This window comes from Chiloscyllium plagiosum, unplaced genomic scaffold (genome assembly GCF_037043375.1).
Source record: "Chiloscyllium plagiosum isolate Xiang-an unplaced genomic scaffold, Cpla_swu_hap1 HiC_scaffold_1, whole genome shotgun sequence".
Lineage (NCBI taxonomy): Eukaryota > Metazoa > Chordata > Chondrichthyes > Orectolobiformes > Hemiscylliidae > Chiloscyllium > Chiloscyllium plagiosum.
The window spans coordinates 38,107,308-38,119,580 of NW_028270139.1; the positions used below are offsets into that span (position 1 = coordinate 38,107,308).

Genomic DNA, 12,273 nt, shown 5'->3' on the forward strand with positions numbered 1-12,273 from the left:
AACCACGACCAACACTGCACCCCGCCCACACCCCAACCCCGTCCAACACTGCACCCTGCCCACACCCCAACCACGACCAACACTGCACCCCGCCCACACCCCAACCACGTCCAACACTGCACCCCACCCACACCCCAACCACGACCAACACTGCACCCCGTCCACACCCCAACCCCGTCCAACACTGCACCCCGCCCACACCCCAACCACGACCAACACTGCACCCCGCCCACACCCCAACCCCGTCCAACACTGCACCCCGCCCACACCCCAACCACGACCAACACTGCACCCCGCCCACACCCCAACCCCGTCCAACACTGCACCCTGCCCACACCCCAACCACGACCAACACTGCACCCCGCCCACACCCCAACCACGTCCAACACTGCACCCCACCCACACCCCAACCACGACCAACACTGCACCCCGTCCACACCCCAACCCCATCCAACACTGCACCCCACCCACACCCCAACCCCGTCCACCACTGCACCCCGCCCACACCCCAACCCTGTCCAACACTGCACCCCGCCCACACCCAACCCCGTCCAACACTGCACCCCACCCACACCCCAACCCCGTCCACCACTGCACCCCGCCCACACCCCAACCCCATCCAACACTGCACCCCACCCACACCCCAACCCCGTCCACCACTGCACCCCGCCCACACCCCAACCCTGTCCAACACTGCACCCCGCCCACACCCAACCCCGTCCAACACTGCACCCCGCCCACACCCCCAACCCCATCCAACACCTTCCACCACCCGCCCCCAACCCCGTCCAACACTGCGCCCCGCCCACACCCCAACCCCGTCCAACACTGCACCCCGCCCACACCCCAACCCCGTCCAACACTGCACCTCGCCCACACCCCAACCCCGTCCAACACTGCACCCCACCCACACCCCAACCACGACCAACACTGCACCCCGTCCACACCCCAACCCCGTCCAACACTGCACCCTGCCCACACCCGAACCCCGTCCAACACTGCACCCCGCCCACACCCCAACCCCGTCCAACACTGCACCTCGCCCACACCACAACCCCGTCCAACACTGCAACCTGCCCATACCCCAACCCTGTCCAACACTGCACCCTGCCCACACCCCAACCCTGTCCAACACTGCACCCTGCCCACACTCCAACCCCATCCAACACTGCACCCCGCCCACACCCCAACCCTGTCCAACACTGCACCCTGCCCACACTCCAACCCCATCCAACACTGCACCCTGCCCAGATCCCAACCCTGTCCAACACTGCACCCTGCCAATACCCCAACCCTGTCCAACACTGCACCCTGCCCACACTCCAACCCCATCCAACACTGCACCCTGCCCAGATCCCAACCCTGTCCAACACTGCACCCTGCCCATACCCCAACCCTGTCCAACACTGCACCCCGCCCACACCCCAACCCTGTCCAACACTGCACCCTGCCCACACTCCAACCCCGTCCAACACTGCACCCTGCCCACACCCCAACCCTGTCCAACACTGCACCCTGCCCACACTCCAACCCCATCCAACACTGCACCCTGCCCAGATCCCAACCCCGTCCAACACTGCACCCTGCCCACACCCCAACCCCGTCCAACACTGCACCCTGCCCACACCCCAACCCTGTCCAACACTGCACCCTGCCCACACTCCAACCCCATCCAACACTGCACCCTGCCCAGATCCCAACCCCATCCAACACTGCACCCTGCCCACATAACCCCATCCAACACCTCCCACCGCTCGCCCCCCAACCTCGTCCAACACTTCCCACCGCTTGCCCCCCAACCCCGTCGGACACCTCCCACCGCTTGCCCACCCAACCCCTTCCAACACCTCCCACCACCCGCCCCCCCTAACCCCGTCCAACACCTCCCACCGCTTGCCCCCCCAACCCCTTCGAACCCCTCCAACCACCCCGCACTGCCAACCCTGTCCAAACACCTCCAACCACCCGACTCCAAACCCATCCAAAACAGCGCCCCGTCCACACCCAACCCCACCCAATACTGCACCCCACCCACACCCAACCCTGTCCAAAACCTCCCACCGCTCGGCCTCCAACCCTGTCCAACACTGCACCACGCCCGCATCCCAATCTCATTCAACACCACCCCCATCCGATCCAAACCCCATCCAAACCTGCTGCCAGCCTGACCCTAAAACCCCATCCAACCCCGCCCCTGCCCAAACCAAACCCCATCCAACCCCGCTCCCGCCCGACCCCAAACCCCATCCAATCCCGCCCCCAGCCTGACCCCAAACCCCGTCCAACCCCACCCTCAGCCTGACCCCAAACCCATCCACACCTTCCCCCAGCCTAACCCTAAATCTGTCCAACACCACCCCCACCACCCGCTCTTCAAAGCCCATCCAACACCACCCCTCACCTGATCCCAAACCCTCATCCAATACTGCACACCCCCGCCCCCAACACTGCCCCCATCTGCCCCCCACGCCCTGTCCAACACCGCCCCTGCTCGCCTCTCCTTCTGCCCCCAACACGCCCTCCCTGCCCACCTCCAACACCACCCCCACGCCCACCCCTCAAACTCCATCCAACACTGCCCCCTGCCTGCCCCCCATCCGCCGGCAATACTGCCCCGCCCACACCCAACATTGCCTCCCGTCTGCCCCAAACTGACCCCATCTGCCCCCCACCCATCTCCTATCTGCCCCAAAACCAACCCCCACCCACACCTCAAGCTCCATCCAACACCACCGCCTGCCTGCCCCACATCTGCCTCCCCGCCTGCACCCCATCTGCCCCCAGCACCGCCCCCCCAAACCCTGTCCAACACCACCCCCCACTCACACACCCCCCTCTGTGGCAGTCGGACTGGGCACCAACAAGACTGCTGCTACTGCTACTGCCTTTTGGGGGGGGTGAGTCTCCAAATAGCGCGCGCACACACACACACACGTACACACACACAACCTTTTAGTGTAACTTTTTGACAGGTTCCACCTTTGCCCTGTACAGGACAATGTTAGAGAGATTATCTGGGAGAGGTGGGTTTAGCTTACCCGCCTGTGTAGAACTCCAGGGAAACTGTGGGAAGAGAGAGAGGGGGGGTGGGGTGGAAGGTCCGTCATTTAGAGACAGTGTCTGTACTCTCATAAGTCCAGGACTGTTCTCGGCAGCACATTTAATCACTGTAAACAAAAGACGCGATCAGGGTTGGACACACGTCGTTGATGTAATGTTTCTGTTGGGACCTCGAGATCTCCTTCAATTTTCGGATAATTGTTATTTGGATAATCGATGTTCCCCTGTATAAGGTGTGTGTGTGTGTGTGTGTGTGTGTGTGTGTGTGTGTGTGTGTGTGCGCGCGCGCACGCGCGTATATGGGTGAAGTGGGAGTGTGTTTGCGTGTGTCTATGTCAGTGTGTGTTTGTTTGTGCATATATATGTATATGTTTGTGAGATTGTGTGTGTGTGTTTGTATATATGTGTGTGAGAGAGAGAGAGGGAGTGTGTGTGTGTTTGTGTACGTGTGTGTATGTAAAGTTGTGTGTATGTGAGAGTGTGTGCACGTGTGAGAGAGGGAAAATGTGTGTTCTTTTCTTGAGTCAAAAAACTCCAATCTTTTTCACAGAATGAAACCTTGAAATTGGCACTCCTTCATTTTTGATCTCGTTATCTCAGTTTAGTGTGATAGCTACATGTTAAAATGGAAAGGGTAAAGAAGACATTTGCTGCCCTGAGGCTGGACATGGAAACTGAGAGCCCTTTGCAAAGTTAAGGCCTGCTATGACTGGGCTTACACTTCACTGAGAGGTGGGTGCAGGAGGGTACACAGAGCATCAGTGCTGAGACGTGTATCCACTACGTGGATGAGAATCTCTGATGCATGTCTTAAGCCAGTAACGCAGGTGACTGCTAAATGTCAATGTCCCTGGTGTCAAGTTGAAGAGATCTCCATTGAGATATCGAAAGAGCCAGTCTGGGTATGGCTATAGTGATCACAACAGTGATCAGGTGACAGAGACGCAGTGCTGGGAAAGGTTCAAAAGCATGATAAGATCTGGAAGCAAGGGTAACAAGCGACACTGAGACGCACTCTGGCTGTCAGATGGAGTTCTCCCTCACAATGTCAAAATCAGTGACCTGTTGAATCGCTGTGAGGTCAGCTCTCCTCTCACATTTGAGTAAGGGTCATCCCCAAGCAGTGCACTGGCTCATAGTGGAATGGGGGACAGAAGCCACACATCTGATAGATCTTAACAAGAGCTAAATACTGCTTATGCTGGAGACTTGAAATAAAACAACCTGTGCTGGAGAAATTCACCAAGTCTGGCAAGATCTGTAGGGAGAAAAACTGAGTTAATGTTTTGAGTCCAATGTTACACTTGTTCAGTCAGAATAGATGCAGTCCCCTACCTTCTGGAATAGGACATCTACAGCTTGTGCAGTGACATGATGAGTAGCCAGATGAATAGAGTAAGCTGCAGCTGGGTAACTGCTATGGCAGCAATGATCAATCAGGTCCTTACGGTCCAGAATACAAACATCGGAGACCATCGCTTGGAGATGCATAATTTCCTGCATCATTGGCCCTCTGCTACTTGAGGTAGTTGGCTCTTAGGTTGTACATCCAATGTCATTGGTAGTGCCCCCTTTCCCATGCTGTTGTCCTCTTGCAGAGGAGGTTGCCTCTTTTTAAGTAAGTCTTCAGGAGCCCACAACTCTTTGTTTTGAGCTCTGAACCTGAAGACAGATCGGACCCACAGCACCATGATCTCCACCACAGGTAGGGCAAGGAGGCAGGTTGATCACAGCCATGACAGAGACTGAGCCATGTTGTTGGCATGAGCCACACCAATCATGGCAACTGAGCCAACTTGCCTCCCAAAGCTGAAATCATGGTCTTTATATTTCCTTACTCTTACTACCTGCTTTATGTTGGGAAAGATGTGGAAGGTAATACCCAGCCTACTATATTACAAGCACACCTTCCTTGACCAGCAAGTGCTGGTGTGGGATTTGAACTCAGATCTTCTGGCTCAAAGGGAGGGATCCCACTGCATCACAAAACCTCCTTCCCAACAGTTATTGTACACAAATACAAGGGTCTCAACACTAGTGATAGTAACTCTGTGCCATTGGATGGAGTAGCTAAGCTTTATTCCCGAAATTTTAACCACGTCGACCAGTGCATCCATTGTCTCTCATATCTCCCCATTGTATTCAGGACTGCTTCACCCTGACATATCCCAGTCAGAGAGTTTCCTGATTCTCCTGAATGAATATCTAAAACTGTTCCTAGGAATGCTTTCGATGGACTCAACAATGAATTCACCTAGCAGTTAATTGGAGATAGCAAGTTCTTGACTCCACCTTTCTACCCACTTCACATCATCTCTGGAGCATAGGGATTCGACAAAATCACATTTTTCACTGTGTGCTCACACCCATTCCCACCCCTTTTCTCCACCTCCCAAATAAATGTTCAGTAGCTTTGTCATTTTCTCATTTCCCATGATAATTTCTCTTATCTCTGCCTCTCTCATCTGTGCCATTATTGTTACTATCCTTTGTTGTATATTCATAAAAGCTTTAACAATCAGCTTCATATTTCTGGCCAGTTTAACCTCCTATTTTCTTTCCCCTGTCTATCAGATTTTTTTGTTGCTCTTTATCACTTTCTAAAACACTTTCAAGCCTCAAGATTACCAGGTTTCTTTGCAACCTTTTAAGTTTCTTCTGCCTAGAGATGGTAAAACAGAAGAACAAAACTATGCTTGATCTTTGAGATGACACCAGACATCTGTTTAAATCATGCATTGCACAAGAGACATAAATGAAATGGAAAAATGATACAAAGACTGTACCTTGTTAACCTGTAAGGAACACACACCTGACAAAACGCAATTTTCACATCCAAGATAGGTTCACTGCAGTAATACAAGAAATGTCGGCTCATAAATACCTGCAGGGAAATCAAAATGCAAATTTTTTTTATGTTCAATTTTCATTTTCAATTGTCATCTTTGAATTAAACAACGTAATTTACATCTGAAGCAACGCATAAAAAATTAGATACTGGTTTATGCAACATTTGACATTTGAAATATTTGTTTTGAACTTTTAAGTTACTCATCATTCTAGATTCTTTCCAATTCATTACAGTGCAGTCAGTTCTACTTAAGTCAAAACCCAACAAGGGAGTAGTGTTCCTAATTGGAAAAATATTGAAAAACCCAAAACAATTTATTTTACACCTACTACAATCATTCTGCTAAATGTGCAGTATCCATTTTCTTATGCTCATCCATCAATTTCAGGTTAGCTTTCCAATTTAATGAAAACCAGCCAGCAATTTCTGTTTATTGAGTCCAGTTTAGAAAAAAATCAGTTTATCGCATGAAAATGTTTACAAGGATAGAGTTTTATATATCAGTTGGTGACCTGGGTGATGCTGTCACATGAGCATTTGCTTGATAAATTGGGACCTGAGCTTTAGCCATCATGTAGTCCTGACTTTCTCGTTTATGGGTTGACAATAAGCCCTATTTTCTTGGACTTTGGCAGCATCAGAAAGACTTAAACAAATATAGTTTTTAAGTACATATTTAAAAGCATTTGATAAAATGGAAGCAGTTACCTTTCCTTGGGAAAGAGGCAGACAGAGTGCTAAAATTGACTTCTGTCTATGCTGAATATTTATTCTACCTTGTGTTCTTGTGATGTTCAACTCAGTATATAACTTGCTATCTCAGGACTGAACACAGTCTTTCTAATAGAAAGCAATTTGTCTATCACCATGTAAGTTTCTTCAGGCACATTTTCTAATGGTTTCAAGTGATTAGTTATTTGAAATCCTAATAAATCTCAAGATACTGTGAAAGATGATTCAATTGTGAAGTATATCTGGATTCTTTAAAATGTTGTTCAACAGTATTTGGAAGAGAGAGGGGGCATGTAGACCAAGTTTCCAACTGGCACATCCAAAAAGTACACTCAACCAAAGGGCGAGGCCTTTGACAGAAATGTGAGTTATTTTTAAAAGAGGAACAAGTCTCAAATAATTTGAAACCTCAGTGATTGGTAATAATATTGAACAGTTATTTTCATCTTACAACATGAAGTCGCAGTTTTGGAAGAGATATACAGAGCGAAAAAGCAGACCATATGCTGATATGGCACACTAAACAGCTGTGAAACTAAATGGTTTTAAGTTGTCTTTCAGTCTGACAAAAGGATAGGTCTGAGGTAATAACATTGTTAGAGGCTTGACTATTCGGTTGAATTGTGAGGAACTCAGTTTGTTCCATTTGGGGAGGAAGATGCTTGTTGATTTCAATTATTAAGAGGCTGTTGGGAAAAAAAAAATTGCTGTGTTAAATGGACACTGCTCATTCATATTTCTAATGTTCTTAATTCACCTACTGATTCAAAGCCAGTGTCAGTATTCAATAGGTTGTTTATTCAGGCAAAAACAATGACTGCAGATGCTGGAAACCAGATTCTGGATTAGTGGTGCTGGAAGAGCACAGCAGTTCAGGCAGCATCCGAGGAGCAGGAAAATCGACGTTTCGGGCAAAAGTCCTTCATCCTCGGAAGCTGCCTGAACTAATTCCAGCACCACTAATCCAGGCTGTTTATTCAGCCTGATATCAGAGACAAAATTTCTGTGTCACCATGGAATACCCTGCAGTAACCAGAGTACAGGGTAAAGGTACTCTGCTACAATCACTTGAGCATGTCCTCACTTGTCCAGATATTGGGCAGCAGTGGGTCTGGCCCAATTATAGGGGTTGCATGGTCTGTGAGTGGGAGTGGATAGAATACCAAGACTGTAAAAATATCCAGCTTAAAAACTCAAAATATGAGATTAAATTTTTTTCCCAATGATGTAAAGAAACAAAATCCTTTTGGGATTGAGACTTGAATTCTATGATGCAACTGACTTAGTTACAAATGAACAAACAAGGACTACGAGCAGGTCACTCATCCCTTTCAGCATGCTCCATCATTCAATAAGATCATGGATGGTCTGTTTCTAACCTCGACTCAACATTACTGAATATTCCCAATAAACTTTTATCCCCTCGGTAATCAACAATCTACCCAGCTCTGCCTTAAACATATTAAAGGATTCTGCATCCACTGTCTTTTGATGAAGGGAATTCCAAAGACTCATAACCCTGAGAGAAAGAATATTTCCTTATCTCGGTTTGGAATGGGTGCTTCCTTCTTCTTAAACTACGAACACTACTTTTAGATTCTCCTGCAGGAGGAAACATTCTTTCAACATCCAACCAGTCAACTTTCCTCAAGATCTGAGATGCTTCAATTAAGCCACCATTAACTCTTCTGAACTCCAGAGGAATGAGGCCTAGCCTCTCTAGCCTTTCCTTATAAGGCAAGCTGCTTAATCCAGGTATTAGTTGAGCAAATAAAACAGTTTCCAACAAATTAATACACTTCTGTAAATATAATGACCAGTACTAAACACAGTCATCCAGATGTGGTCTCATCAATGCCTTGTCTAACTGAAGCATAACCTCCCTACTCCTGCATTCAATTCCTCTCGCAGTGACCTCTTATCTATCTGGGTGGTATTTTGGTGTTTATTTTTCTCTAGTGCATCATACACCCCTAGCCTGTGCTGTCAAGATACATAAAATGTCAGCAAAAACTCACACAATTGTGTGCAAACTCATACAAGCTAAGTATGGATTTCTTGGAGCTGGGTGAAAGTTAGGGATCTCCAACCTGAGACAGCATCCAGCAATGTGGCTCCCACTGGAATGAGTGCTCATATGATTAGGTGCAAAAATGTAATGCTCTATCTTGAAATGAGCAGCTTACAAGCAGGATAGGAGGTGTGCTTGATTACTGCTAGATCACTGTGAGAATGAGTTCATCACAGAGCTCACCATTTCACACATTAACCACCCACTGCCTGCTGTGTACAAGCCTAAATCCAAGGCAGCAATCTTGATCAGCATTTGCTTATTCCTTTAAACAAACCCAGAAATCCACCGGGTTTAGCAGTGATTAAAATAAAATACTGCAAATGCTGAAAATCTAAAATAAGAGCAGTAAGTAATGGAGGCAAATAGCTGGTTGGTTAGCATCTGGGGTGAAGAAGACAAAGTTAATGAAAGCACAACCTGAAACAAGGTCACAGATCAGAAACTAGAGACCAGATTTTCCCAGTCCCTTGATGACGTGGACAATAGTGAAACAGTTCAGAAAATATCTGGGTTTAGAATGAATTCTCAACATTGAGAGAAAAGAAGTTCAATTTCACAAACACGCTTTGAAAGATGGGAAAAGAATCTTGCTGGTGAGCAGCAAGAGGCCTATTTACATGTACTTATATCTCACCATACCACCTAACTTATATACAGCCTCCTATTCTCCTACACACCACATAGAAACGAAATGGTGACAACCCCACACATCAAAGTCAGAGTGGGAAATATCATCGTAATCGATCCAGTCTCTCTTCATATGTCAGTCCTACCAGTACATATAAAGGTGGGAGATGGTAGAGGGTGGGAAGGTAAGGAGTATTGTGGGAGGGGTATTGCTGATGGTCACCACCAGCCTGGTTTCAATGGAGGCACAGGGCACGACTATGTTGAGCATGATTAAACTGTGTGCCTGTACTGAGAAGGTAAAACATGGATATGAGTAATTAAATACAAGAATTGGATCAGAACATAAGGAGCAACAAACTTGCTGGTGGAGTGAGGGGTATGAAAAAGAAAGGAACATGAAGGTTGACCTGGACTACTTGACTGAAGCTGCAACTCAAACTGCCAAGTGCAACCTGTGTTGCCTTCCACCCTCCACTAAAGTGCACGTGTGCAGTGGAAATGAAAGGGCTTCCAGTACACCTGGCCTGGGTGGAGGAAGTCTTCTTTTCTTTGAAGGATGGGGGCATCCACCCTTGAATATTGTAAAGCCCATCAATGCACAATCGCACTAAACAGATACGTAAACAATACAGAGGAGGGATATTTGTTGTCACAAAATCCTGTGTGCACACCTTAGACATTGATCTTGTGTTGACTAACAATCCTGCCCCGAAGCACTCTTGACACATCATTCCACTTTACAACTGAATCCTAATGGCCATGAGGCACAAATAGTCTTGCTGCCTGGAAAGATTCACTCTGGTCGCCAAAGTTGCAATCACCTTTCAAGATTCCCTATGCAAAGTACAGGAGCTGTTCATTTCACACTCTGGATCATTAAACATCCACACCATCATCCTTTATGAAGCACTGTCTTTCTTGGGTGCTATGGGAGTTGTGGATCAGAAGAAGTCTTCGTTATAGCTGCCACACATTTATTTTCCAACCGTCTGTGAGCCAAGGGATTCATGAGGGACCCCCTAGTGTTTGGAAGACATTGTTCAAATGGCCCTTTTTCAAAACTGGCTCATTAATAACACATTCACAGTGATGTTAACAGGAGAGCAGTGCTGCTGGGAGGACACCATGTGAGCAGTCGTGGTACACTTAAACCAGAGTAAGAAGTCTCTCTCGGAGAGGTTGAGAAGATAGATGGCAGGCACTGCACCACAGGTCTTCTCTCTCTCTCTGCTGTATTGTGAGATATTTCCTCCTGGGAATGAGACAGAGAAGGATTGAGTGAGATGAAAAAGGCTGACAAAGGAGAGAAGAGATGTCCCAAGTGAGTGTAGGTATCACAGAGGGAATGCAGAGTTGGTTGGGGGTCTGGGGGTTCGGGAAGGGTGGTGAGAGTGATTAAGGGAATTTGCTGAGCTCCATGCAATAGTGAGACTGATTGACTATGGGATGTGTTCTCGAAGCAGCCAATGTATGGAGTCATGAAGCCATAGAGTCGTACAGCATGCAAACAGACCCTTCAGTCCAACTTGTCTGACCAATGTTTCCAAAACTAAACTAGTCCCACCTGCCTGCATTTGGCCACATATCTCTAAGCCTTTCCTATTCATGAACTTATCCAAATGTCTTTTAAATGTTGTAACCATACCTGTATCTACCATTTCCTCTGGCAGTTGAATCACCCTCAGTGTGGAAATGTTGCCCGTCAGGTCCCTTTTAAATCTTTCTCTTCTCACCCTAAAAATATGGCCCCTAGTTTTGAAGTCACCCACCCTAGGTAAAAGACCTTTGCTATTTACCTTATCTATGCCTCTCATGATTTTATAAACCTCTATAGGTCACCCCTTAACCTCCTATGCTGCAGTGATAAAAGTCCCAGTATATCTAGCCTATCATTATAAGGCAAATCCTCCAGTCCTAGTAAAACCCTGGTATATCTTTCCTGAACCCTCTTCAATTTATTAATATCTTTCCTACAGCAGATCAACCAGAACTGTACACAGTACTCCAAAAATGTCTCACCAACATCCTGTACAACCTCAGCATAATGTCCCAACTCCTATACTAAATGGTCTGAGAAATGAAGATGAACTTACCAAATGCCTTCTCTACCACCCTATTTACCTGTGATGCAACTTTCAGAGAACAATGCACCTCTAGGTGTCTCTGTTTGATAACACTATCCAGGACCCTACCATTAACTGTATAACTCCTATTCTCATTTGTTTCAGCAAAATGTGAGGTTTTACTGCATTTATCCAAATAAAACTCCATTTGTCACTCTTCAGACCATTGGCCAAATTAATCAAGATCCCTTTCTAATATTAAATAACCTTCTTTAACTATCTACTCTACAACTAATTTTGGTGTCATCCACAAACATACTAATCATGCCTCCTAAATTCTCATCAAAATCGTTTATATAAATGACTAACAAAAGTGGACCCAGTACTGATCCCTGTGGATCACAGCTGGTCACAGGCCTCCAGCCCGAGAAACAACCCTCCACCCTCACCCTCTGTATCCTACCATGAAGCCAATTTTGTATCCAATTGGGAAGTTCTCCATGAATCACATGCGATCCAGCTTTACTAATCAGTCCACTGTGCAGAACCTTGTCAAAGGCTTTCAGGAGTTATTACAAGATTATTACATAATGTTGCATCTTTGTTTGGACCAGAAACAGCACTTATGCACAAACTCTAAGATTAGATTAGATTCCCTACAGTGTGGAAACAGGCCCTTCGACCCAACAAGTCCACACCGACCCTCCGAAGAGTAACCCACCCAGACCCATCACCCTCTGACGAATGAACTTAACACTATGGGCAATTTAACATGGCCAATTCACCTGACCTGCACATCTTTGTGACAGTGGGAGGAAACCGGAGCACCCGGAGGAAACCCACGCAGACACGGGGAGAATGTG

At 47.4% G+C, this 12,273-nt stretch overlaps 1 protein-coding gene across 5 annotated transcripts in view; it reads right to left on the reverse strand.

Moving 5' to 3' along the window:
* mapk10 (mitogen-activated protein kinase 10) overlaps positions 1-12,273 on the reverse strand; it is a 210,687-nt gene that overhangs the window by 121,992 nt on the left and 76,422 nt on the right. For 3 of the 5 annotated variants that reach the window (XM_087985843.1, XM_087985840.1, XM_087985849.1), the window contains exon 2: positions 5,873-5,944. The exons of 1 other annotated variant lie outside the window; for it this stretch is intronic. In XM_087985843.1, coding sequence (XP_087841969.1) covers positions 5,873-5,944 — 72 coding nt within the window. Of the gene's footprint in view, positions 1-5,846; positions 5,945-12,273 lie in introns of all 5 variants that reach the window. One more of the 5 variants, XM_087985850.1, reaches the window with a different exon arrangement.